The following is a 25,058-nucleotide window of genomic DNA, read 5'->3' on the forward strand; positions in this document are numbered from 1 at the left end:
GGGGTGGAGTTGGTGGTGATGGTGTGTGTATGCCTGTGTGTGTGTGTTTGTGTGTGTGTGTGTAGTTTGTGGTGGTGGTGGTGATGGTGTGTGTGTGTGGTGGTGATGGGGTTTAGACCTCTGTCCCTTCACCAGCCTCCCCCAGAGCCTTATGGAAGCCTAGCCAATTAGAACTGAAAACCATCATTTCCCTTGGAAGCCAGAATGTAGGGATCCCCAGGACTCTGGTAGAGAAAAAAAAAAAAGATCTGGAAGCTTCGGAGCGGGTGGGCCATGGGCTGAGGACCTCAGGATCTCTGTTATGGAGACGACGGAATGAGTAGCTCAAGTAGATGGGGCAGTGGGGGAGACCTTGAATGACGAGAATCTGCAGGCCTCTAGGACCCTGAGCTGAGGTGTGTGTAACTAGAGCCCCTCCCGCCTCCAGCCACGTAGGCATTAGCTACCGTCCTGGAAATTGCACACTGTCTACTGCCACAGACTCAGATTCCAGACGTACTTCCTTCTCCAAACTAACCCCCCTCCTTCAGCTATTCCGAAGGTCAATTCTGCCCCAAGAGAAAGCTCCTACTCAAACTCCCACTCCTGAACAAACACACATATTCTCTCCCCCCCCCCCTCTGTGGTTAGTTGCTTGGTTTGGGACCCCTCACCATCTGCTTTTCGTATCTAAGAGGCTGCATTTATTCACCTAGACCCACTAAAATAAAACTGAGCGGAGCCCTCCCTCCATATTCGGTCTACTCCCACTCCTCTTCTTTCCAATTTGACACACACCCCTTGCCCTACTCTCTATTGACCATCCCTCTGAGGCCATCCCAAGTCCTGGCCACCGTTTCGATGGTACTCACGTCCGTTATACGCCCCCCACGACTCCACCCCCCGAGTCCGGGCGGCGAGCATCCCGCCCTCTCCTGGTCAACTCCAAGTAAGACAAGTCACTAGGCTCCGGGTAGCACCCTGGCCGGCCCCCGCACCTGGTAGTAGGCCCTCTGCAGGTAGTTGTAAGGTTCCCGCCGGCGGAAGGCATCCCGCAGCGCGCTCCCCACGCGGAGCCGAGCCGCGCCCCCCGGGCCCAGCCTCCGCGCCGCGCACTGGGTCAGGCACTCGGCGCGGCGGAGCGTGGCGCGCAGGAGCAGCGGCTCCCACGCCCCGGGCCCCGAGACGGGCTGCGGGGCTCCGAGGAGCTGGGCGGGGAGCGCGGCGTCCGGCTCGGCCGCGCAGCTCGCCCCGCAGTCCTGGCGCGCGCGGCCCAGCGCCGCCCGGCTCCGCAGCGCCTCTCTCAGCAGCGCCACTGCGGGCGCCCAAGCCCCGGCCGAGTAGGCTCGCAGCCCGTCCGCGTAGAGCAAGTCGGGGGCCAGGGGAGGCGCCCCCGGTGACAACTGAGCCAGCCCCGGGGGCTCGGGAGGCTCGGGGGACCCCGGGGGAGGCAGCAGCAGCAAAAGCAACAACCGCAGGAGCCGGAGCATGGTGCCCAGAGCCGCCGGCCCACAGCCGAAGGGAAACGCGGAGACGGGAGGGAGGGAGAGGAAGGGGGGGTAGGGGGAGGAGAAGGAAGGAGAGATGGAGAGGAGGAGGGAGAGGAAGGGAAAGGGAATGAGTGATGCCGAAGAAACCTGCTGGGTTTAGGCCTGCCGCTGGGGAAAACGAAGTGAGACCGAGCGAGAATTCCGAGGGACACATGGGTCTAGTGTGGGTAAGGAAGGGAAATGGAGAAAGAAGGGTGAAATAGGGGTCCCGGGCCGCCTGTAGCGTGGGGATAACGTCGTTTCCGTCCATCCTGGGATCCTGGAAAAGGATCGTGGACGCCTCTCACACGTTCATGTACCCACGCTTCTGCCAACCCACTGTATGAAGAAGGATCTTCGAAACTCTGCGTGGAAGAGGGTGCCACTCCGGGCATGGGACCCCAATTCTGGCACCCAAATTTTCTACCCAGAAAGTGAGCACCCGGACTCATTTAGGGGAGATGAGGATTGAGCACTTTTACTAATTTAAACAAAGATCCTTCCCACTTCAAACTAACACAGTCAGGTGTCCCATACTCCACCCCAAGATCGTACGTTCCTAAGCTCGGTTCTCCTATGTCTGCATGTTGGGAGGTCTCTTTCTGTCCCTCTTCCCCCTGCCCTTTCTCGGGTTTGTCCTCCATGAGCCACTCTCTCTCCCAAGCCACTAACCATATGCCACCGCAAACGCTGAACACCAAGGTTTCCACGGCAACACGTCAGCCTTTTAATACATTTTGCTAGGGGTGAAGACGGATGAGCTGGGTATCTGGTCATTTGGATGGGAGAGAGCTGGGGCTCTAGAGCCTGGATATAGCTGCCCTTCTCCCTGGAGGCAGCTGCCTTAGATTCAGGGCCAGAACGAGGAGGCTCACTCACTCACCCATGCCCCCTCCTCTGAGTTAAGCAGACCCATGTGGCCTCACAGGGTCAACTGGGGGAAGATGGGGTTGCCTGGCCCCCAGGGTCTTCCCCAAGCCCTTGAACTCCCCTCGCTCCCTGTCAGGGAACAGCGTCTTCCTGCACTTAACCCCAAAGGAAGTCCAACAGCTCGGCTATCAGGAGACCCAAGGGAGAGTCGTCGAGGTGAAAAACCCAGTGGCCTAGGCCTACGAGGAGAGGGTCCTGGTGACGCAGTTGGAGAAGGCAGAGGTGTCTCATCGATGAAGGTGGTGATCTCCTCCCGGAAGAAACCAGGACCTCGTGGGGGTCCCCCACCTGACCCCAGAACCCCACTTTCTAAAAACTGACGAAGGCTGGCTAAGCCCCCGCCTTCAGCCTCTTCCTCATCCTCCTCATCCTCCAGCCTGTGTCTCTGTCCCAGGTATTCTGGAGGGCCTCCAAGGGCTCTGCTCTGAGCTGGAAGGATCCGGATATCATCAGATGATGACCACTTGTGCAGGAAGGAGCCTGGTGCCCGAGGAGTAGAAAAGATGTTGGTGTCATCATGGGATAATCGTCGGGACAAAGGGACCTGGGAAGAGGAGCAGGTGAGACCTGGAGATGCTGCAGAGACAAAGGTAGAGGTGACAGGAACCAAAGTGGGGACTCTGCAAGATGGCCTCATATTCCTCCCTTTCTCCAAAGCATTTACCCTAGTGGGCAAACCTGCTTCTGAGAAGACCTTTCTGAGGAAACCGTTCTTCCTCCTGTCTTCCCTTCACCTGACCCTCAGGGTACCCTGTAGCCGTGGAGTAGGGGTGTAAGGGACCAGGAGATGAATCCTTCTGTCCCCTACCTGTAAATAGTGCACTCTCTCAAGAGGTGGAAAGAGCATGTGCCGTCCAGGCAGCAGTTTCACCTGGGAGGGGTCCCGACTCCCTGACCCTGTGGCCCCGTTAGCATCAAAGCGAATTTTGCACACTCGGCCATCTGTGTAGTCATCACAGGCGCCATCTAGGAGAGAGAAGGAGCTGAGCGAGTGGTTACAGGCAGAGAACAGCTACCCTCTCCCCGTCCCCTTCATAAAGTCCAGGAGGATCCTCTGGTTCCCATTAGTCTGTAAGCCCCAGGAAGATCTATGGCGAGCTTCCCTTCGTTCACTGAATCCATGGTCCTTTACGGGCAGACATTTTTACTTGTTCTCCAAGAATTCTCCCAAGAGCAGGGGATCTCTTTCAGGAAGCTTAGCTTCCCTTTAATGCCACATCTTCTCTGCATTAGGACTGAGGACCCTTTCTCTGGAGCTCTGCTTGGCATGGACCAAGCTGGTCAGTGTAGGCTTCCAGAGAGGAGCAGAGGCCTGGTGAAAGGCACAGAAGGAAGCAGGGCTTGAATGGCCAAGCACTTGAATCAGGCTAGAGGGAGCCTCGAGTTGGCTCCAGCTTAGTCCAGTAGGGGGCACCCCAGGGCAGCACATCTCCTCAAGGAGAAGAGCAGTAGAAAGAACAGAAAATAGAGGTAGCTGTCCAGGAAAGAAAAGGCCCCATCCCTCCTCTGACCGTCATCACCATCATCCTCGGACATGATAGCGACACACTGCTCCCACACTGTGCGCACATCTGCACGGTAGCGTTCACATGACCAGATGAAGGATGGAAGGAGCAGCGTCTGTGCCATGGAGCACCACAGCACAGCCAGCACCATCCATGGCGGAGCGGAGTCCGACTTCAAGGAGAAGAAGCTCACCACCTGACGGGGGAATAGGGAATGGCTGGTCAGGCGGAGAGCCCAGGCCCCACCTAAGCCTAATACCCACCCTTAAAGCAAGGGACTAGGAAGGGAGGCGGGAGAGCCATGAGGGAAGTTGAGAAGTGCTGTAAACAAAACCCTGACATTGGGCATTGGAGAGGGGTGAGGGGAGAGGAAAAGTAAGGCTCCAGGGAAGTCAGAGAGAGAGAGAGAAACCCAGGAATGGGGCCTGGATAGTGTGGTGGGATGAGCCTGGGGCTTCCACTCAGGAGAGCTCAGAGAATCGTCTCCATGGAGAATCAGGGAACAGATAAAGGCTCAGGGCGGCTAGAGTGACAGGTTGAAGAGTGAGCTGGAGAATGGAAGTGAAGGGAGAGACGGTCAATGGAGCTGAGAGACTGAGTAATGGGGGTGAGATAGAGACAGGGAACCCCAAATGTCAGGAGATGGAAGGAAAGGATGGTAGTCGCCGGAACTGGAGATGGAGCTTCTGCATGGTTGGTAGAACTGGAGGGCCCTGAATATTAAAAACAGGTTGAAGGACCTCAGTCTCACCAAGATGGGCACCCCCGTGAGTGAGTCATAGAGAAACACGATGGCGCTGACCAAGTTGGTGACTTGCAAGGATGTCTTGGCAGATTCAGAGCCATCCAGCGAGGACCGCCGCTTCCCTCGAGTGTCCTCCACCACAATGGCTGGCACCTCAAAAGCTGGCCGGGTGCCCAAGCCCCCCAGCCCACCTGCTTTGGCTCCCACACTGGCCCCCGCTCTCCGGGCCTGCCTAGCCCTCCGGGGCCGGGCCCACAGTGTCTGATAGAATGTGATAGCCACACAGACCAACCCCATGACAATGCCCCCAAGAAGCAAGAGGCTAAAGCAAACACCAAAACCGAGGCCGATCTTGGAGACTATGAACTGGCAGCCTCGGGCATAGTAGCGTTCTCCGTTGTTGTGCCAGCCGATGGAGGGCAGCGTGGAAAGGATAAAGCTGACCATCCAGATGCCCATGACGGCATGCAGTGCCTGCTTCTTGGCGTTGCTGAGGCGGTAGTTGACGGGCCAGCGCACCATCCACATGCGATGGTAGGAGAGCGAGGCAACCGTGAAGCAGGTGGCCAGGGCCAGTGTGTAGTAGGTGGACACAAAGACCTTGCAGATGCTCTCGTTCCAGTCATAGTCAGAGGAAGCCTGGCGCCGGAGCTGCACCACGGCAAAGGTGGTAAGGGGCACAGCCGCCATGAGTATATGTGTACCCGCCAGGAAGCAGAGCAGTAACTCCAGTGGCTTGTGCTTCTGTTGCTTGGCTGAGATGCTAAGGATGATCCAGGCGTTGGCCAGCAGGGCCAGGAGCCCACAGGCCAGCCAGGACAATGCATTTGAATGTAGGGAGGCCTCTTCTGCCCCCAACCCACCCCGAGCCATCCTATCCCTGGCCCTATCCCCCACCCCCTTGAATTCCTGGGGGCGGGGGCTAAGTCTCACCCTGGAGCCCCACTCACACACACCCCCATGATGCCCAGAGTCCCTGCCCTGGAGCCAGGTAAGCTGACCCCAAGTCTTCCTTACTTCTCAGCATGGCATGAATGACCCAGCTAAGGCCAGGTGGGCAGGGCAGGGGAGAAGGCAGAGAATCAATAGAGGTGGTAGCCCTCAGCCTCCATATTGGGTGGGGCTTTTTCTTAATTAGCCCTGTAATTGACGAGGGAGGCAAGCAGGCAGCTTGCCCATCTATGAAGCTGGCTGGGGAGCTCTGATTCTCATGCTGGGACTTCCAGGTCTCTTTCTCCAGTGAGGCTTGACCAGTGGGGGGTGGGGGGTGTCTTGGTGCGCAGGGGTGGAGCTCAGTCACCTGGACAAGCTGTGAGGGAGGATGAGATGAGGAACACACATTAGGCCTGTGCTGTACTCTAGCTTGCTTGTACCCCCTTTCTCTTGAAACCATAGAAATGACTGATCGCTGAGCGTCGCTGGGGTCATTCAGAGCATCCCCCGGGCTTAAATCAGATGCCCACTTACCCACAGGGATAAGACATTTCATATATTTCCAGACTACATGGGAAAGGCTCCTGGTCCATTCCTTTTAGCCCTTTCTCCCTGCTTTGGAATTCCAAGTTTCCTTCTTATAATAGTCCATGCTCGGAACTACCCACCCCTGTCTCCAAGTCCCCAGGTCTTTCTTCAGTTGCTAATGGGAGACAGACATGTGATGTCTTCTTTCTCCGGGACTCACATTAAAGCAGGAGCCCTTTTCCTGCGTGCCATTCTCCTGGACTTTGTGCTCAGCCCACTGAGCCAAGCCTGGATTTTCTGCCCTTCAGCTACCTAAGGGAAATGGGAGAAGGAAGGCTGGGACTGGGGGGTGGGGGGTAGCTAGGGAACCTGAAGGCGGGGAAGCCACTGACATCAGAAGCATCCAGAAATGGAAAGAGGGGGAACTAGGGAGAAGGAGGAGAGTTTGAGCAGGAGAGAAAGAGGGGGAAAGTGGTAGTATCTGGAAATAGAAGGGACGGTCCAGAAGCCCCTGAGGCGGAGATATTGGAGGGAGGTGGGTGGGAAGGAGGAGAGTGGAGGTAGGGAGCCTGGGAACTGAGACCAGGAGGGGGAAAGCCAGACCTTAAATAGGCTCACTGACCTCACTAGGAGACCTTGGGTCTCCTCCCCTGGCCCACAGCCTCAGTTTCCCTCTGATAGAAGAGGGGTGGAGGGTTCTGGTCTTAGTGACACCGTTCAGGGAGACCTGGGGAAGGCACTAGGAAATCAAGTGAAGTACTGAACAGAGTAGACTGTAAGGATCAGCATGATGGCTTCGGGGCAGACGGAGGAAAGTGGGGCACAGCTGTGCCACCGTTTGTTTCCTGCGAAGAACCTTAGACCCTAGCTCTCCCCCAGAGGTCCCAGTCCACCCCCACCTTTGTCTTCCCCCCCCCCCAGCCCAGTACATCCTAGTTGCCATGGCAATGGACAGCCAGGAGGAGGTGTAGGGAATTGGTCCGAATGCCCCCCACTGCCCTCCCTTACAGCCTTTGGACCCCATCCCACTCACCCTCATCCCACCCCCAGACCCAGTTGGTGGTTCGGAAAGAAAGAGAGGGAGAGTCAGAAAGGGAGGGAAGAAGAAAGACGTGAAGGACAGAGAGAAGGGGGTGAAGGACAGAGCGAAGGGAAGGGGAGGAGGAAGACTGGGGGCTTTCTGACCAACAGGGGTCCCTCGCCCTTCGCCTTGAAGAGATAAGGTCAGGCGGCTCCTCCCTCTAGTCACCTAGGGTGTTCTCCAGGGCAGAAACAGCAGGTGGCTGGGGAGGAGGGCCGAGAGGAGGGGCGCAGAGGCAGCTCGCGGGGCGCGGTGGGGTGGGAGAGTGGAGACACGCGGGGGGCCGGGCAGGGGTCCTCTTACCTCTGGCTACGTCCTGCTCTGCCGGGGAGACGCACTCCCGACGAGGCTCGCCCGGGCTCCCGCCGCCTGCCGGCTCCAGCTCGCCAGCCCTCCTCCTTCCTTCGCTCCCTCCCTCCGGGCCTCCCTCCCCCCCAGCCCAGCCTCTCGGGCTCAGCCCGCGGCGCAATAGTTTGCGGCCCCTCGAGGCCCCTGTCTCCCAGGGTCATCGGACTGCGAGTCCGGGGTTAGGGAGCCACTGGCCAGTCTTGGGGTCGGGAGGTGGCGAGGGTGGGGCGGGGAAACTGGACGGCGGTGACTTAGAGGAGGAGGGGCAAGGAAGGCGCGGGGAGGGTGGGGGCGAGGAGGACGGCGGGGAGCGGGCTTCATTGGTGAAGCGGTTGGTGTCCTGCCCCCACCCCATCCCGGTTTTTCAACACGAATGAGCCCGAAGAGGCAGCTGGTGTTGTTAGGGACTGAGGAGCTAGCTGTTCAGGGAGGAGGAAGCGTGTGTCACCGTGTCACTGTGTGTGCATCCTTGTGAGGGCTGTTCTTGGGTAGAGCTCAGAGGAGCCCCGCCTGAAGGCCTGCTAGAAGCTAAGGGGGCTTGCGATGCCAGCTGAGATCGCTTGTGAAGTTGGAAATGCTTGCTTGGATCAAAAAAGAAGTGGGCTCTTGGTGCACCTGCGTACACCTCTTTCTCTTCCTGGAATGCAAGCATACACTTATGATGGGGACACACACAACTGCCACACACGGTTTCTCATAGTCTCTTTCCTCTCCCATACATCACCGTGGAGTCTCTCTGTTAATTACACAGTTGCACACAATGCTTTTGGGATGTGAAGGTGGGCGATCAGCCTCCAGGGAATGTTCCCGTCTCTGGGCGACTTCATCTTCTTTCTGGGCCAGGCCTGGCAACTAAAGCCCCGAAGATTCCTGGGGCCCCCAGCCAAGTGCAATCTCTGTCTCTCTTCATCTGTCTCTCTCTGCCTCTCTCTTTCTAGAGTGTGTGTGTGTGTCTCATACACACACACACAGTGCATTTTATTTATAGTCTTTATTTTTTCTGTCAGCTCAGGAATCAGGAGTGGGGAGTGGGCAAAAATAAGCCATGAGCAGTGAGGAGAAATGGGGAGGGGATGTTTTCAGAAGAGGCCAGCTGGGAAGAAAACTGGAAAAAGGGAAAGGGGTTGGGAGGGGGGAAGGAGGTGCTAAAGCAGGGAAGTGAAAAACAGGCAGAGGAGGCTGAGGATCTGAAAGAAGCAGCCCAAGACTGTCAGGGAGTCCTTGGACCCCTAATCTCTCTGCATGGAAGGCACTACCACCTGCCACGGCGGTCTCCATAAAGGACCCCAGCATTGCCCACTTCCCAGGTTCTGCCCTCACCGAGCAGCAGGTCTCTGTGCACCTCTCCCAGCCTAGCTCTAAGAGAACTAGGGTTTTGTCCTTTGGTAAAACGGTTGGGGGACAGCAGTGGTCAAGGAGGGACTTGAAACAAAAAGTGATCCTCCGTCCTCTCACGGATCTCTGCTGGTGCTGTGTTCCTGTGTGTCCTTGGTGCATGCCGAGTGTCTAGGCCTAGCTTCAGCACTTGATAGCTGTGCAATCGTGGGTAATCTTTCAACTCAAGCTTGCTTTTCCCGGGGATGATTGGTTAGGTCTGCCATGTTGGCTATCACTTTTAGTTTGTAGGATTACAGTGTGTGTGTGTGTGTGTGTGTGTGTGTGTTGTGTACATGAGGGTCACAGGACATACATAGGGGACAATTTTCAGGAGTTAATTCTCTCCTTCCACTCTCAAGAATTAAACTCAGGTCATCAAGCTTGGTAGCAAGAGCTTTTCACCGCTGAGCTATCTTCCTCACCCACATGCAAATTTTTTGTAAGGGTCAAATACCCCGGCCATTCAACTGGCTTATGAATTAAGATCTGCTGTTGGATATATGGACAGTTGTGTGGCTGTGGGCAGGGTGTGTGGCCTGGGTGTGTGTTGGTGCACTGGTCAGAGCGTGAGTCTGGTCTCGCCACCTCAAACGAGAAGCAGACAGCATGGGAAGCTAAGGCTGACATCCCGAAAGGATGTGCGACCTGCCCAAGGCCCCCCTCCCCCCTCCCCACTCCAGCTTAGTCCCAGAGCCCTCTTGTAGACTGTGCTGTGTATTTCCAGTCCCACCATCCATGCCAAGTGCTGTGCACTGCCCTTAGATCCAAGCAGACAGCTGGAAAGAGGTTCCAGGACGTTAGTCAGAGAAGGGCCGAGGCTCTGGCGTAAAGGCAGCTGCGAAGAATAAGCTGGCTGTATGTGCTTCAGTGTCTGAGACACAGAGGGCAAGCTCTGCCCAGGGGCTTGGGAATGGAGGGAGAGAAACCAGGGCCCGTTGAGGAAGAGGAGAGCAGGAGGCCAGAGGCACTAGGTCTGCTACATTCATCTGGTCCACGGGCCTCAGTGGATGAGACTGGACACAGGCGGTAGGCTGCAGGCGGGGCCCAGGCCTCAGATGAGATTATGGGTCTTCTGCATCCGGCTGGAAGAAAAAAGAACAAGGGGAGCTGACCCCATCTTCCACTCCCTCCATGTGCTCCCACTTCCCCCCTGCAGCACAGTGGCGCCTCAGGGCATCACTGCAGCCTCTGTGCAGACCCACAGGCCCACTGCCCCTTCACCTCCCTTTCCCAAGTTCCATCCCTCATTCTCTCCACAGCCTCCTCTTTATCCCATCTCCTGACTCCATCCCTACTGGAACCTCGCATCCTTCTCAACTCTGTTTTCTTGTCTCCCTTGACCTTTTCTTCCCTGTCTCCCATCCTCTCTCTCCCCTCTCACCCCTCAGCCCAGATCCTTACTGGGAGCACTGGCAGGTCTTCTTCTCACTGAGGAGCCTCTTGATCTGGGTCATCCGTGCTGCCTGGCGCTGCCCAGGGACAAGGAGAGTAGTTGTGAGGGTCCCAGTCCTCCAGGAGGGAGGTGCCCCTTGGAGGGGGGAGGGGAGGAAGCTGGCAGAGAAGAAGCATTTACTGTGGCTTAAGCCACCTCTCCTGGCAGTGACTTCTGTTCCTTCTTATGTCTCCCTTCTGACAGAGGCAGGGTCTGGTCTGCAGTGAGGAACTTCAGGGGCTAAGCAGAGAAAGCTAAACCAGAAGCCAGTGGCAGGGTACCCAGCCTCGTGTACAAGGTATGGGGGCCCTTGGGGATCCAGTAGCAACCATGGTATGCTCACTCACCTGTTGGTTGCGGCACCTGACACAACAGAGGATGCAGAGCCCAGTGAGAGCCAGGAAGCCGAGGGTGCCTCCCAGCACGACAGCCAGGAACATTCTCTGGTTCAACCCTCTGGATAAAACTGGGAGAAGAGGGAAGGGAGGTAATTTGGTTGGGGATTTAGCTCTGGCGGCAGGAAACCCTGTGTCCACCCCAGGCACTGTGAAGAAAGAGAGAAAGACAGTGCCTCTATCTAGGGACAGTCTTAACTCTGGTCCCACGCCAGAGAAAAGAGGTGAGTGCAAAAGGGTCTTGGAGGTACAGACCAGGGAAGGGACGGTTTTTCTTAGCTCTCTAGAGAACTAGAAGCAGGCTCTGTGTGATTGTTTAGGTTTAAGGGGAAGATGGGGAGATGGGTAGCTCTTAGCCAGGATGACCTCATTCCTAAACTGTACAGAAATATGGAGGATACAAGTGGGAACCTAAAGCCCAGGACCACCCTTCTCACTTCTATCTTCAGGCCTTTTTACAAAATGCCTCCACGTGAGAGGAGCCTGGGGGCTGGGACTCTAGGCCAGCATAGCACGGCCCTGGGAAGTTCCACAGTTGACAAGGCCAAGGCTCAGCGAGAGGCTTTAGAAACTGGCTCCTTACCCTGGATCTTGGAGTCTATCTTGACTTCTTCACCTTCACTTAGGAGACAGTGCCACATTCCTGCCTCAGGGTCCAACACTTGAATCACTTTCTTCTCCCCAGAGACCCTAGCCTCCTGATTCTCCTGCTGCAGAGTCAGTCTTAACTTGGGGGAGGTAGGTCCCACTACCTCACAGGACAAAGTGTAGTTGTCGTGCTGAGTCACTGCAGAGGAAGGAGAGGCAGAGGCCTGGGTCCTGTTGCTCAGGGTTCCCAGCCCATTCAAGCTGTAAGTGTCCAACCGGATTTCCTTCTCACCTGGCTCAATCGATACTCTGCCAGCCACTGCGACTGCAGAGACACAGGGTGTCCCTGGACAAACGGCTTACCTGCCTGCGCCAGTGACAGTAGTGAAATGTATGAATGAAGTGTTTGAATGGGGCCAGGCATGTGCTAAGTAGGAAGGGTTAGTCACTGTGATTTGTGGAGTTGAAATGATGACAAGTTAAGGGTACAAATAACTCATTGTCAAGGTTGTTATTACAACCACTGCTGTGTGCAAAAGATTTTGTTCCATATTTAAAAGATGATGGGGCTGGAGACATGGCTCAGAGCATTTGCTGCCCTTCCAGAGGTCCCACATAGCAGCACCCCTCCTGTAACTCTAGCTGCAAGGGGTCTGACACTCTCTTCTGCCTCCTCTGTCATACACATTCGTGGCATACACACACACACACGCACACACAAATATAAATCTTAAGGGGCTGGAGAGATGGCTCAGTGTTTAAGAGCATTAGCCGCTCTTCCAGTGGATCCAGATTCAATTCCCAGCACCCACATGGCAGTTCACAGCTGTCTATAACTTCACTTCCAGGATTTCTGACATCAGCATACAGACATAAAATAGAGATAAATTATGTAAAATAAATATCTTTTAAAAGTGACAGGGGAGAGAGAACAGAAATCGGCAGTGGTGGGGGCAGGGGGTACCTCTAGAACATGCCAAAGACCTGGGACGGGGGAAGTTCCGGAGTGTCTGTGGCGGTGTCTCTAGCTGAAAGTTTTAGCAGTGGTGGATCCTGAAGTGGACCCAAGTGTGAAGTGTGGCCAAGCAGGACTCCCAGTGGAGGGATAAGAACAGCAACCCATCCACAAAACTTTCAACCTAAAATGTGTCTTGCCTACAAGACGTGCAGGGACAAAGAACAGAGACAGAGGAAATGGCCAACCAACGACTGGACCAAATTGAGACCCATCCCATGGGCAAGCACCGATCCCTGACACTATTAACAATATCCTGCTGTGCTTGCACACAGGAGTCTAGCATAACTGTCCTCTGACAGGCTCCACCCAGTAGCCCATGGAAACAGATGCAGAGAACTATAACCAAACACTAGATTGAGCGTATGAAGGAGCTGGGGGAAGGATTGAGGGACCTGAAAAAGATAAGAGACTCCACAGGAAGACTAACAGAATCTACTAACCTGGACCCTTGATGGCCCCCAGTGAACCACCAACCAAAGACCAAGCATGGGCTGGACCTAGCCCCACTACCCCGCACATACATGGCAGATGTGCACCTTGGTCTTCATGCTTGTCCCCTAACAACTGAAGCAAGGGGGCTGTCCCTGAATTTGTTGCTTGCCTGTGGATCCTGTTCCCCTAACTGGGCCACCTTGTCTGGCCTCAGTGGGAGAGGATGCACCTAGTCCTGCAGTGACTGGTTTGTGTGTATGGGGCAGCCCAGGGGCTCCCCCTTCACAGAGTGGAGAAGAGGTGCTGGGAGGAGACAGGGGCTGATATTGGGATGTGAAGTGAATAAATAAATAAGTTATTTTTTTAAAAAAATGAGCAAGAAGGTCCACAATGCGGAAGGGGCTTCGCAGAAGGTCAGGCAGAGGAAGAAAAAAACCCTGTGCGTTTGTCTCAGTGGAGCCGGTCCTAGAGTAGATTATAGATGTTGGGGAGAGAACGTGTGGATTCCAGCCTCAATTCAAAGCCGGCTCAGGACTAGGTGCTGCTCAGTAACAGACTTTGTGCATAGCATGCATGAGGCCCTGGTTTACATCCCCAACACATACACATACACACACAAAACCAAAACCAAACAAAACCAAAAAAAAAAAAACCCAAAACTATCTCAAGATCCAGAGAGTCCATTATTTAGTCAGATAACCAGGGTCAAAGCATCCCCGTATGGGACCTGACCAGCCATGGAGAGCCCTAGACCATCTCTTTCACCTTTTACCCCAGGCTTACCCTTCTCAGCCCACCCCTTACCTTTCATCACCACCAGGTTCACTTCGTGATGCAGTGTGCCTTTGTCCAAAGTCAGACTCAGGGTGCCAGAACCAGCAAACTGAAGCGAGACCTGGGGTATCTTGAGGCTGAGGGGGAGTGTTTCTGCCAGCTGGAGCTTGAGGTTGCTGGTAGACTTTTCCACAGATATCTTTCTGTTCTTTAGGGAGAAGGCGATCCAGAGCTGGGAGAAAGAAACCTTCTCTGCCTTCCACCTCAGCTCTCCCTGCAGGTTTTCCTCTCCAAAGTTGAGTGGGAAGGAGAACTCCGCTGACTCCCCCTCACTCTTATAGGCCGTGATGGATGTTCTCTGAAAGCCTGGAGGTGTGAAGTCAGCAGAAATAACTCTGAGTGCAGATGGAGAGGAAGATGAAGGAGTGTATGGCGGGGCAAGCATGTGGCACAGGGACACAGGGACTGTCTACCTACCAAGGTGGTCATTTCTCTCTTCTGGGACCCCTGGAGGCCAGAAGCTATCTGACGTTTGCTTATCATCCTTCACAAGATAAGAACCAACACTAAAATAAACTTGCTGTGTGTCAAACACTGGTCTCCATGCTCTACACTGTCGTTCTCTCTGTGGTACTAGAAAGTTGCCGCTGCTGCCACAGTTAGCATCATCCCCATCTTACGAGTGCGGACACCACAGGATAAGAGTGTGTAGTTGTCACTTGACAGGAAGGGAAATCATTCACTGTAGTGGGAAGCTAACCAACTACCCAGAGCTGCTGAAGTCATGGGTATTGGAGGGGAATCCATGTCTGAGTCAGCATTCTATTGCTCTGAAGAGACCATGGCCATGGCAACTCTTATAAAAGGAAGCAATTAATTGGGGCTGGCTTACAGTTTCAGAGGTTAGGTCCATTCTCATCACGGAGGAAAGCATGGTGGCCTACAGGCAGTGCTGGCGCTATAACTGAGAGCTACAGCCAGTTCCAAAGGCACAGAGGCAGACAGACTGGGCCCACTGTGGGCTTTTGAAACTTCAAAGCCCACTCCTAATGACACACCCACTTCAAAGGCCACACCTCCTAATCCTTCCCATCCTTCTCAAATTGTGCCTCTCCCTAGGGACTAAGCATTCAAATATGTGAGCTTATGAGGGCCATTTTCATTCAAACCACTACAACCGACAACCATCTCTTTACTAAGCCAGCATAATCCCTAACACCATTCTAAACGGTTGTCCTTACACCCACAGATAAACGTAGTCCTCGCCCCTCATCAAGGACACTTCTCTGTAACAGATGGAGACCTTTAAGTGCAGAGCTGTGGAGACCAGTCCCACCGGATACATCTAGAAACCCGAGGTTTCAGAAGATTGTAAGGGCCAGAGGAACACAGAGTTTGCTGTGAGACTGTGTCTCCTATGAATGTCAGAAACGACACCTGTAAACTCTCATTACCAACATGGCTGCCTAAACATGGCCTGAACCAGGACAATACCAGTAGACATGCTAATCTGGAAGTCGGGGGAACTCAGGAGGCCTCAGCCTTAGATAAAAAAAAAAAAAAAGCCGGGTGGTGCTGGCGCACGCCTTTAATCCCAGCACTTGGGAGGCAGAGGCAGGTGGATTTCTGAGTTCAAGAGTTCGAGGCTAGCCTGGTCTACAGAGTGAGTTCCAGGACAGCCAGGACTATTCAGAGAAACCCTGTTTCGAAAAACCAAAAAAGAAAAAAAAAATCTTCCCCAGGAGAAGCACACTAATTGGTTATCCAATAACCAAAGATCAGCTCTGTAAAATCATGTACATAAGTAAGTGGTATGTGTGTGTGTGTGTGTGTGTGTGTTTGTGTGTTGTAAACAAATAAAAAGATGCCATGAATTTGAAAGAGAGTTGGTAGGGGTACGTGGGAGGGTTTGGAGGGAGGAAAAGGAAATGATGTAATTATATTATGATCTCCCCAAAATTAAAAATAGTAACACAGGAGTGTGTGGCTGTGGTAGAGTTGTGATCTGTGTTCAGGGTCCTCAGTCTTCCCACAGGGTCTAGTTCAGGATATAGAGATGCAATGTAGGTACCTACATGACTGATTTGCTGTAGTTTTCCTGAGTACACAGACTTGTCCACTAGTAGGAGAGACGGTCAGAGACAAAGACAATAGGTGTCCCATACTCTCACCTCCTTCTTTCCCACACTTCCCTCTTGTATACTCCCTTGGTTGCTGTACTGCCACTCCCTAAGGGGGAAGGGCCCTCAAGATAGACCTCAGCTAGAGAAGGGTCTGGAGTCATTCCATCACTTCCTCCAGGAGATCCAGGGACCAACAGAAGAGCTGAGTGAGGCCCGGGAATTTCCGAGCAGGAAGAAAGCTGCAGGGTTTGTAGCCTCTTACCCAGCACTGACAGTTTCATGTCGAATGTATGCTTTTTCTGGCTCAGGGTCACGGTGCAGTTCCAGATGTCACTGTCCTGAATCCTTATGTTGGGCACGAAGAGAACTTTGGAGCTCTTGACAATTTTACCCCCTCTGTATTTGCACTCTATCGAGGGGTTAGAGACCTTATGGTTGCTATCCAAGGTCAAGGTCAGGTTCTGCCCCTGCAACAGGGTGGTACCTGGACTGATGGTCACTGTAGAGGAAGCAGAGTACCTGCATCACACACACCTGCATCACACACACCATCCTCAAGGACTAAGGAAGAAAGAACAACATTGTTTCTCCATCATCCCGTCTTTCAACAGTGCCTCCCTTCCCAACTCTCAGCACAAGACAAGGTTCTCCCTTTCTCTTTCCCTTCTTCCTTGTCTCCTTCCTTCCCTCCTTCCTTCCTTCTTTCCTTCCTCCCTTCCTTCCTCCCTCCCTTCCTTCCTTCCTTCCTTCCTTCCTTCCTTCCATTCCTCCTCCTTTTATTCCCTTCTTTCTCAGTCCTTGTCCCTCCCCCATTAACAAAGAGGAACACTCTGACCCACCTGTGGTCTGAAATATCATCAGTTCAGGTCCTGGTGTGAGAATGGAAGGGAAGAGGGGAGACTTGTCCATCCCAGGACTGTCCCACTCACCTCTGAACACCCACAGCTCCACCTCCTGTCTCCTGTTCTCCAGCTCGCAGATGTAAGTCTGGGAGTCGTCCATCCTGAGTTTACTGATGACAAGAGGGAATGATCCTTTATCCCACGCCCCTTTTCTGGAACTAAACCGATCCTTCTGCTCAAATGAACCTGTGAATAGAAGCCATACACAAGAAAGTGAGGTACCCTGGTACCCTCCGCCAAAAAGAGTGCCCGCAACTCTGCTGGTCTGAGTTGGCAGTCTACTTCATCTCTATCAGGGTCTTCAGGCTGATGAGAAGCCCCGCCGATATGTATTTACATGGTGGGAACAGCGTCCCACTAGCCGAAACATATCAAAAGACACTATGCTGATCTGGAGAGCACCCCCTCTTACAGACTAAACATTGTACACACACCATCTCCAGTGACCTTCACAATTCCCGAGAACACAGACTGTTTTGCCGACAGTGCAGATATGGGGACGCTGTCACTCACGGTTGAAACAGTGCCTCGAATTCATACATCTTAGTCATTTGTCCCATGAATTAGAATTATTAATGGCCATTCAGAACAAAATGTCTCCCCCAAAGGATGGTTAAATAAATTATACTTCAGTCTTGCGTGGTGGTAAACCTCTCCTCCCAGCCAGGCCTCAGGAGGTTGAAGAAAGAACATTTGAGAGTTCAAGGCCAGTTTGGGCTATGTGGTGAGACCTGGTCTTAAAAACTTACCTGACGCCTCAGTGAGTAAACACTTTCAACCTGGCGACTTTAACTCAATCCCCAGGACCTGTGTGGTAGGAGAAAACAAACTAAACTCCCACAAGTTGTCCCCTGACAACCCTCACCACACGATGACTTGTTTTGTTTTGTTGGTGGTTTTTTGTTTGTTTTTGTTTTGTTTTGTTTTGTTGTTTTTTTTCTGAGACAGGGTTTCTCTATGGTGTACTGGCTGTCCTGGAACTGTAGACCAGGCTGGCCTTGAACTCGAGGCTCCACCTCCCCCACCATCCCCCTTTTCTACCTTTAAATTTTTGACACCTGTAAGAGGTGGAGCTTAAAGTTCAGTCCTGGGATGTACACTCTGCAATGCTGTCTCTGGATAGCTCCTTCAGCATGAATGCAGGGATCTGTTTTCTCTTTCCCTCCTCTCTTTTCCCTTCTTCCTCATTCATGATGGGGACGGAGCCCAAGGCCTCTCACATATTAAGGAGGCTGTACGCTGGAACTACACTGTCTCCATGCCTCCTGGTTCACTCTCTGTCTTATGTCCTTCTCCTATTGCTATGATAAAACACCCTGACAACAGCATCTTAAAGGAGGGAGTTTCAGGGCTCAAGGGTCCAGTCCATCACGGCTCAAAGCCCAAGGCAACGGGAGCTGAAGCAGTCGATCACATCCTATGGCCCAGCGGGAGGCAGAGTATGATGAATAGATCCTTGTGCTTAGCTGTTTTGTTTTTTGGGTTTTTTTTGTTTGTTTGTTTTTTCAGGTTTTTTTTTTTTTTTGGTTATGTTTTGTTTTTTTCTTTTTTCCTGTTTATTCCCACAGTGGGCGGCTCCTCCACCAGAACCTGATCAAGAGAGCTCCTCACAGTCATGCCCAGAGACTAAAAAGTGTCCCACAAGTTCCCTGGTAGAATGTTTTGATAGTATGTAAGTATTTACACAATGTGTGTGGCTGGTATCCATGGAAACCAAAAGAGGGTGTCATTTCCCGCAGCCTAGGTGTTACAGATGGTTGTGAGCCTCTCTCAATGAGTGCTGGGAAACAAACCCAGGTCCTCTGCAAGAGGAGAAAGTGCTCTTATCCACTCAGCTGTCCCTCCAGCCCACAATAAATAAAATTAATTTTAAGAAGGAAAATATAGACAGGCTGGGGTTGTGGCTCATGGTAGAACACGTGCCTGTTTTCAATTTCTAATGTGGCAAGAAAAAAAGTTTTCAAGTGTGTGTGTGTGGTGTGTGGTGTGTGTGTGGTGTGAGTGTGTATATGTATGTGTGTGGTGTGTGGTGTGTGTGGTGTGTGTGTGTATATGTATGTGTGTGGTGTGTGGTGTGTGTGGTGTATGATATGTGTGTGATGTGTGGTGTGTGTGTATATATGTGTGTGTGGTGTATGTGTGGTGTGTGTGTGTGGTGTGTGTGTGGTGTGTGTGTGTGGTGTGTGTATGTGTGTCTGTGTGTGTGGTATGTGTGGTGTGTGTGTGTGTGTGTGTGTGTGTGTGTGTGTGGTGTGTGTGGTGTGTGTCTGTGTGTGTATGTGTATCTGTGTGTGTGTGGTGTGTGTGTGTGTGTGTGCGCACATGAGTGTGTAGGTGCCTGAAGGAGGGCATCCATTGTTCCTCTATGTCACTCTCCACCTTATTTCTTTGAGACAAGGTTTCTCTCTAGCCCTGGAGTTGGTATGGCGGTGAGCAAACCCGCCCACCTCCCGTGATCCTCCTGGTTCTGCCCTGTACAACACAGGGATTGCAGGTAGGTCACACCATTACAGATTTTCACATGGGTAATGGAGTTTCCAACTCAAGTCTGTCTTCATGCTGTAACAATTCTCACACAGTGGCCAGCTCCCCAGCCACAAGGAAAAAAAAAAGGGTTATGTACAGAAAAATGGATGCGGGGGAAGATGGTTCAGGAAAAGGAGATGACACAAGAAAGTAGCTCAAGGCAAGCTGTCAAAAGACATCAGGGTGTGGAGCTTTCAGCTGGGGTGCTGGGACGTGATGCAAAGAAAGCAGAACGCCTAGTGGACGCTCCTCAGCTGGGTGGCACACAGGGGATGACACGTGCCAATCCTTGTTTGGGAAGTCAGTACCTCAGCAGCAGAAAGAGGGACCCAAGAAGAAAGACAAGAAAGAGAATGGCCAGGTTGCTCACTGTGATGCCTGCGACAGACAGGTAGATCCTGGAGTTATTCACCAGAGTATCTAACTGAAACATTGAGCATCAGGTTCAGTGAGAAACCCTGGCTCAAAAATAAAGCAGAGATGGGGCTGGAGAGATGTCTTAGCGATTGAGCACTCAAGAGGACTTGGGCTCTGCCGGGCGGTGGTGGCACACGCCTTTAATCCCAGCACTTGGGAGGCAGAGACAGGCAGATTTCTGAGTTCGAGGCCAGCCTGGTGTACTGAGTGAGTTCCAGGACAGCCAGGGCTACACAGAGAAAACCCTGTCTCAAAAAAACCAAAAAAAAAAAAAAAAAAGAGGACTTGGGCTCAATTCCCGGAAACACAAGGCAGCCCACACCTGTTTGTAGCTCTACTTCCAGGGGACCTGACAAAACACCAATGCATATAAAATATAAATAAATAAATAAATAAATAAATAAACAAGCAGAAAGCAATAGAGGAAGACATGAAACACTGACCTTTGGTCTCCATTCAGACACACAGGGTGAGCACATCTACATGTGAACACACACACACACACACACACACGCAACCAGGAAGTTAGAAAGGGAACCGTTCCTACAGAACAAAAGCATTAACACAAAAGATTAGAAATTGTTAGAAGCCGGGCAGTGGTGGAGTACGCCTTTAATCCCAGCACTTGGAAGGCAGAAGTAGGTGACTTTCTGAGTTTGAGGCCAGCCTGGTCTACAGAGTGAGTTCCAGGATTGCCAAGGCTATACAGAGAAACCCTGTCTCAAAAAACAAACAAAAGAAAAAGAAATTGTTAAAAAGTTTTTTAATCTCACAGGTAAGGAAAATAAATTCCTTATTATGCAAATTATAAGAATGTTGTCATACTGTTAAACTATCGAATGAAGAATGAGGAGGAGAAGGAGGAGGAGGAAGGGGGGTTGGGGATTTAGATCAGTGGTACCACAAGGCCATGGGTTCGATCCTCAGTTCTGAAAAAAAAAAAGACAAAAAGAAGGAGGAGAAGGAGGAGAAGGAGAAGACAGAGAAGGAGGAGACAATGGAGACTGAGATGACGAAGAAGACAAAGAAGAAGAAGAAACTAAGGCTACGAAGGTGGATCAGTGGGTAAACTGCTTGCCACAAACTTTAGAGGGAGGCAGAAGACAACAAAATGTGTAGAAGCCCATGGGCCAGCAATCCTGGCATATACAGTGACAAACATCATGAGACCTGCCTCAAATAAGGTGGAAGGTGAGGACCAACACATGAGGGTGACCTCTGATCTCCATGTGTTGGTTGTGGCATGTATGTTCCTGCACTCACAAACAAATGCACACACAGGTTTAAATAAAATGTTCAATGCTGGCCATGGAGGCAGAAGCACATGGTAATGTCGACCAGCGTTAGTGTAGACAATCTTCTGGGATCCAGTGTGTGCTCACTAGGAACAGGACTCAGTTCACAGAACGCCTGCTTAGAATGCACAAAATCTTAACTCTTACCCACCCCCACCCCTGCACCAGTAAAGGTGGGCATGCCTATAATTCTCAGACAAAAGAGAATCAGGAGTTCTAGGTCATCTCTGCTACACAGTGAGTTCAAGGCCAGCCTAGGATATAGCCTGTTTCAAGAAATAAGTCACCGAAGCTGCAGACGTAGCTTGGTCGGTAGAGCTCTTTCGAAGCTTGCTGTACCTGGACCTGGGTTTGATCCTCAACAGCACATATGGCCACATAGACAGACAGTGTGTTTATCCACGTCTGTCATGCCTGTGCTTAGAAGGTACAAGAAACAGAAGGGTCAGAAGTTCAAGGTCGTCTTCAGCTACACAGGTGAACTTGAGGCCAATCTACGACCAGGGAGCCTGTGTCTAACTAAGTAAATCAAGTTGATCAGCCTTTAATTTATAAAACGTTCAGTTTGAAATAATAATCTTAGCTGGGTATGGCTTTAATCATTTGGAAGGCAGAGGCAGGCGGATATTTGTGAATTCAAGGATAACCTGCTCTAAGTAGCAAGTTCTAGGATAAACCAGGGCCACAAAGAGAGACCCTGTCTCAAAAACAACAGCAACAATAATGAAATGACTTCAGGGCTGGTGTGATGGCCCAGCAAGGAAAAGTCACAGGCTCCACAGGAACCTGACTACCTGAGTCCAATCCCAAAAACTGTTCTCTGACCTCAACACACGCACAGTGGCTCTCACATGTCTACATACACAAACACACACAAACACACACACATACACAATGATGATGATGGTAACAAAAACATTTTTAAAAGAATGATTTTTAAATGCAAGCCAAAGGTACAGAAATCATACTTAGCTGGGCGTGGTGGTACATTCCTGTAATCTCAGCATTTGGAAGGCTGTGCAGGAATATCACAAGTTCAAGGCCAGCCTAGCCTATGTAGAGAGTTGGAGGCTGGTTGGACTAGGTGATGAGTCCTTATCTTGAAGTAAAAATCATAATTAAAACATTGTTAAGTACTATGCTATGTCAGGTATAACAGTAATTTTTATTCCCAGTAGCACCAGGAATGGTGGCTCATGCCTGTAACCCCAGCATGTGAGAGGCTGAGGCAGGTGGATTACAGTAGGTTCAAAGGCAGCTTGGGCTACCCAGAGAGACCTTGTCTCAAAAAAAAAAAAAAAAAAAAAAAAACAGAAAATGACAATGGTTATCATTTTAGTTCTATTGCTGTGGATTGACACCATGACCTTGGCAACATAAAAAGAAAGAAGTTAATTAGGGTTTTGCTTACAGCTTCAGAGACTTAGTTCATTGTGGCCATGGTGGGGGGAGTGGAAGCATATGTACAGGCTGGAGAAGAAGCTGAGGTGTCTACATCCTGATCCAGAAGCAAAGGGAAAGAGACTGGACCTGGACAGCCCACTCCCATTGACACACTTCTTCCAACAAGGCCACGCCTCCGGATTCTTCTAATCCTATCAGAGTTGTACTCCTTGGTGACTAAGCACTCAAACATAGGAGCCTATGGAGTCCGTTCTGATTCAAACCACCGCGGCTATATGTTAGAGGACGTTATTTGGGGCTGGAGAGATGGGTCATCAGTTAGTGTTAGCAAGCAGGCGATTCTGCTGGCCTGCCCTAGGGGACCGAGCAATGGCTTGTGTCATCTGTTGCCACCACCATCAGGTGTACCAGCTGTGGGATGCATATACAAAGCCACCTCTCTCTCTTCCTCCCCCCACCTCCTTCTCATGTTCCCCACCAGTCTCTGCCCCCCCTTCCTGTCCCCCCTTCTGTGCTGTCACGGCTCTGATCCCCATCCGTCCGTCTGCCTCTCTGAATGTCTGTTCGTCAGCCTCTACTCCTTTCCCAGGCCGCTCTTCCTGTCCTTTCCCCAGTCAGCCCCCTTCATCCCGGACCTGTTGTTACTGTGGTTACTCAGGGGCGTACCTTGGCATGGCAATCCCTCACCCCGCTCTATTTCATAACAGTTAGGAGTGCTGACTTCTCTATCTGAAGCCCCAGGTTCCGTCCCAGCATCTACATGGTGGCTCACGACTATCTGGGGTCCAGTTCCAGTGGATCCAACACTCTCTTCCATCCTCCCCAGGCAGCGGGCCGTACATGGTACACAGACATACATGCAGGCAAAACGCCCATACGTGTAAAACAATAAAATACATTTGAATTTAAAGAGGGTCTTTGCAAAATGTGTTCAAGGATACAAACTTATCCTCTGGTGTTCTAACAAAACTGCAGAGCGCCTAACTGTCCAACAAAATGGAATTAGTCAAGTAAATCATAGTGTAGGTGAACAAGGAATTAGATAGTTACTGGAAAGAAATGAACTAGAAATACATACCTATTTCAGATAAAAAAATATACTTTAAAATTTTTTTTACTACATTTATTAGTTTATTTTTAGAGAGTGTGTGAGCATGCTCACTCGCACGTGCCATAGAGCACGAGTCAGAGGACAAGTTAGGGACATCCCAGGTCCTGGAACAAGAGTCAGGCTGCCAGATTTGGTGGCAGGCACCTTTAATCTGCTTAGCCATCTCACCGGCCCAAGCCCAGCACTCCAGGCCCAGTTCTGCCCCTAAGTAGGCATGATGCTTCTCTGGGAAGACTAGAGGCTGGACTGGAGCTGCATTTCCAGACTTCAGCCATTCAGAGACATTGCACATAGCTTAGGCAAATCTATCTGCTTTATACAGCGTCTTGTAGAATGTGTTCATTTTTAAGAGAAAGTAAATGAATTTTTGAGACAGTCTTGGTGTACGACCTCAGAACGTATCCCCTTCTTGCCTTAGCCTCCTAACGCTAGATTGTAGACCTGAGTGTCGTGTGTGTGTGTGTGTGTGTGTGTGTGTGTGTGTAGGTTGTTTTGCAAGACAGGGTTTCTCTACATAGCTCTGGCTGTCACAGAACTCACTCTATAGAATAGGCTGGTCTCAAACTCACAGAGATCAGCCTGCCTCTGCCTCCTGAGGACTGGGATTAAAGATGTGCTCCACCACCACCTGGCTTTTTGTTTTTTGTTTTGTTTTGTTTTGTTGTTTGTTTTGTTTATTTCTTTGATTTTTTTCTGGGGAATCAGACATGTTCTAGGCAAGCACTCTATATGACCGACCAGCTATTGCTTTTCACGAGAGTAAGCAAAGTATCATATTATTTTCATGGCCTGTAGTAATAATACTCTTGAAATCATATACTTTATACAATTATCTTTGCAATGTCTACTAAATTCATAAATATTAAAAGAATAGAGTTAAGATTCTAGAAGCCACATGTCATCAGCAGTTAGAAAAGGGGGATCCCAGAAAAGAGGGCCACTGAGGCGGTATGGAGCCTAGGCATCATGGGGCCTTGGACAGATTTCCCGACCCTCCAGCCCAAAGGTTTTCTATTTATTTATTATATGTAAGTACACTGTAACTGTCTTCAGACACCCATATGAGGGCATCAGATCTCATTACAGATGGTTGTGAGCCACCATGTGGTTGCTGAGATTTGAAATCTTGACCTCCGGAAGAACAGTCAGTGCTCTTAACAGCTGAGCCAAATCACCAGCCCAGGAATCCTACCTTTAACCAATACGTCCTTGCTCTGCTGTCGCAGAATAATCCTCTGGTCAGAGAACTTCCAGTTGAAGAGTACATTCTTCTTCTGGGAACTTTCGCAGGGCAGTTCCACTGAAGCCCCTTCTTTCCCCAGCACCACGGTCTTCCCTTGAGTGACAGCTAGGAGTTGGGCTGCACAGAAAAGAAGGTCATGTTTCAGATGCTAACAGCCGTCTCCTTCTGTGTCCCACCCTTTGCGGTTTCCCATTCGCCCTTCCTCCCGCACCATCTGCCGCTGGTCCACAAGTCAGAGAACTTACACAGCTGCAGCTGCAGCAGCAGCAAGTGCCTCAAAGAGATGCCTCCACACATGGCGGCCTCCTCAAATCGCTGGGGATCTGAGTCTGCAAAAATGGCAGGGGCGGAGGAAGTTAGAAATCATTAGTCTTCAGGTATTCCTTGGGCCTGGGGCTCTCTCTCTCTCTCTCTCTCTCTCTCTCTCTCTCTCTCTCTCTCTC

At 51.5% G+C, this 25,058-nt stretch overlaps 3 protein-coding genes across 5 annotated transcripts in view; all 3 read right to left on the bottom strand.

Annotated features, from left to right (window-relative positions):
• Nucleotides 1-1,502, bottom strand: part of P3h3 (prolyl 3-hydroxylase 3) — a 14,694-nt gene extending 13,192 nt beyond the window's left edge. The window contains exon 1 of the mRNA XM_028754470.1: nt 978-1,502. Within this exon, the coding sequence (XP_028610303.1) occupies nt 978-1,469 (492 nt within the window). The 5' untranslated portion in view covers nt 1,470-1,502. The remainder of the gene's footprint in view (nt 1-977) is intronic.
• Nucleotides 1,503-1,970: 468 nt separating this feature from the next.
• Gpr162 (G protein-coupled receptor 162) lies at nt 1,971-7,848 on the bottom strand. Of its 2 annotated transcripts, XM_028754513.1 has the most exons (6): nt 7,534-7,848; nt 6,772-6,888; nt 4,695-5,997; nt 3,950-4,139; nt 3,247-3,404; nt 1,971-2,982 (listed from the first exon to the last, which is right to left on the bottom strand). In XM_028754513.1, exons 3-6 carry the CDS (start codon nt 5,559-5,561, stop codon nt 2,431-2,433), a joined length of 1,767 nt encoding a protein of 588 aa, XP_028610346.1. In that variant the 5' UTR covers nt 5,562-5,997; nt 6,772-6,888; nt 7,534-7,848; the 3' UTR covers nt 1,971-2,430. The 2 variants fall into 2 exon arrangements, with proteins under 2 accessions (XP_028610346.1, XP_028610345.1); XM_028754512.1 differs by lacking the exon at nt 6,772-6,888.
• A 702-nt stretch (nt 7,849-8,550) lies between these two features.
• Cd4 (CD4 molecule) overlaps nt 8,551-25,058 on the bottom strand; it is a 24,266-nt gene continuing 7,758 nt past the window's right edge. The window contains exons 2-10 of one of the 2 annotated variants that reach the window (XM_028754547.1): nt 24,861-24,944; nt 24,565-24,732; nt 16,647-16,805; nt 15,980-16,216; nt 13,625-13,960; nt 11,366-11,569; nt 10,735-10,853; nt 10,357-10,424; nt 8,551-10,037 (exon numbers count right to left, since the gene is read on the bottom strand). In XM_028754547.1, coding sequence (XP_028610380.1) covers nt 10,007-10,037; nt 10,357-10,424; nt 10,735-10,853; nt 11,366-11,569; nt 13,625-13,960; nt 15,980-16,216; nt 16,647-16,805; nt 24,565-24,732; nt 24,861-24,912 — 1,374 coding nt within the window. In that variant the 5' untranslated portion in view covers nt 24,913-24,944 and the 3' untranslated portion in view covers nt 8,551-10,006. Of the gene's footprint in view, nt 10,038-10,356; nt 10,507-10,734; nt 10,854-11,365; nt 11,570-13,624; nt 13,961-15,979; nt 16,217-16,646; nt 16,806-24,564; nt 24,733-24,860; nt 24,945-25,058 lie in introns of both variants that reach the window. The other variant, XM_028754546.1, reaches the window with a different exon arrangement.

The sequence above is a fragment of the Grammomys surdaster genome, unplaced genomic scaffold (genome assembly GCF_004785775.1).
Source record: "Grammomys surdaster isolate TR1022 unplaced genomic scaffold, NIH_TR_1.0 126013, whole genome shotgun sequence".
NCBI lineage: Eukaryota > Metazoa > Chordata > Mammalia > Rodentia > Muridae > Grammomys > Grammomys surdaster.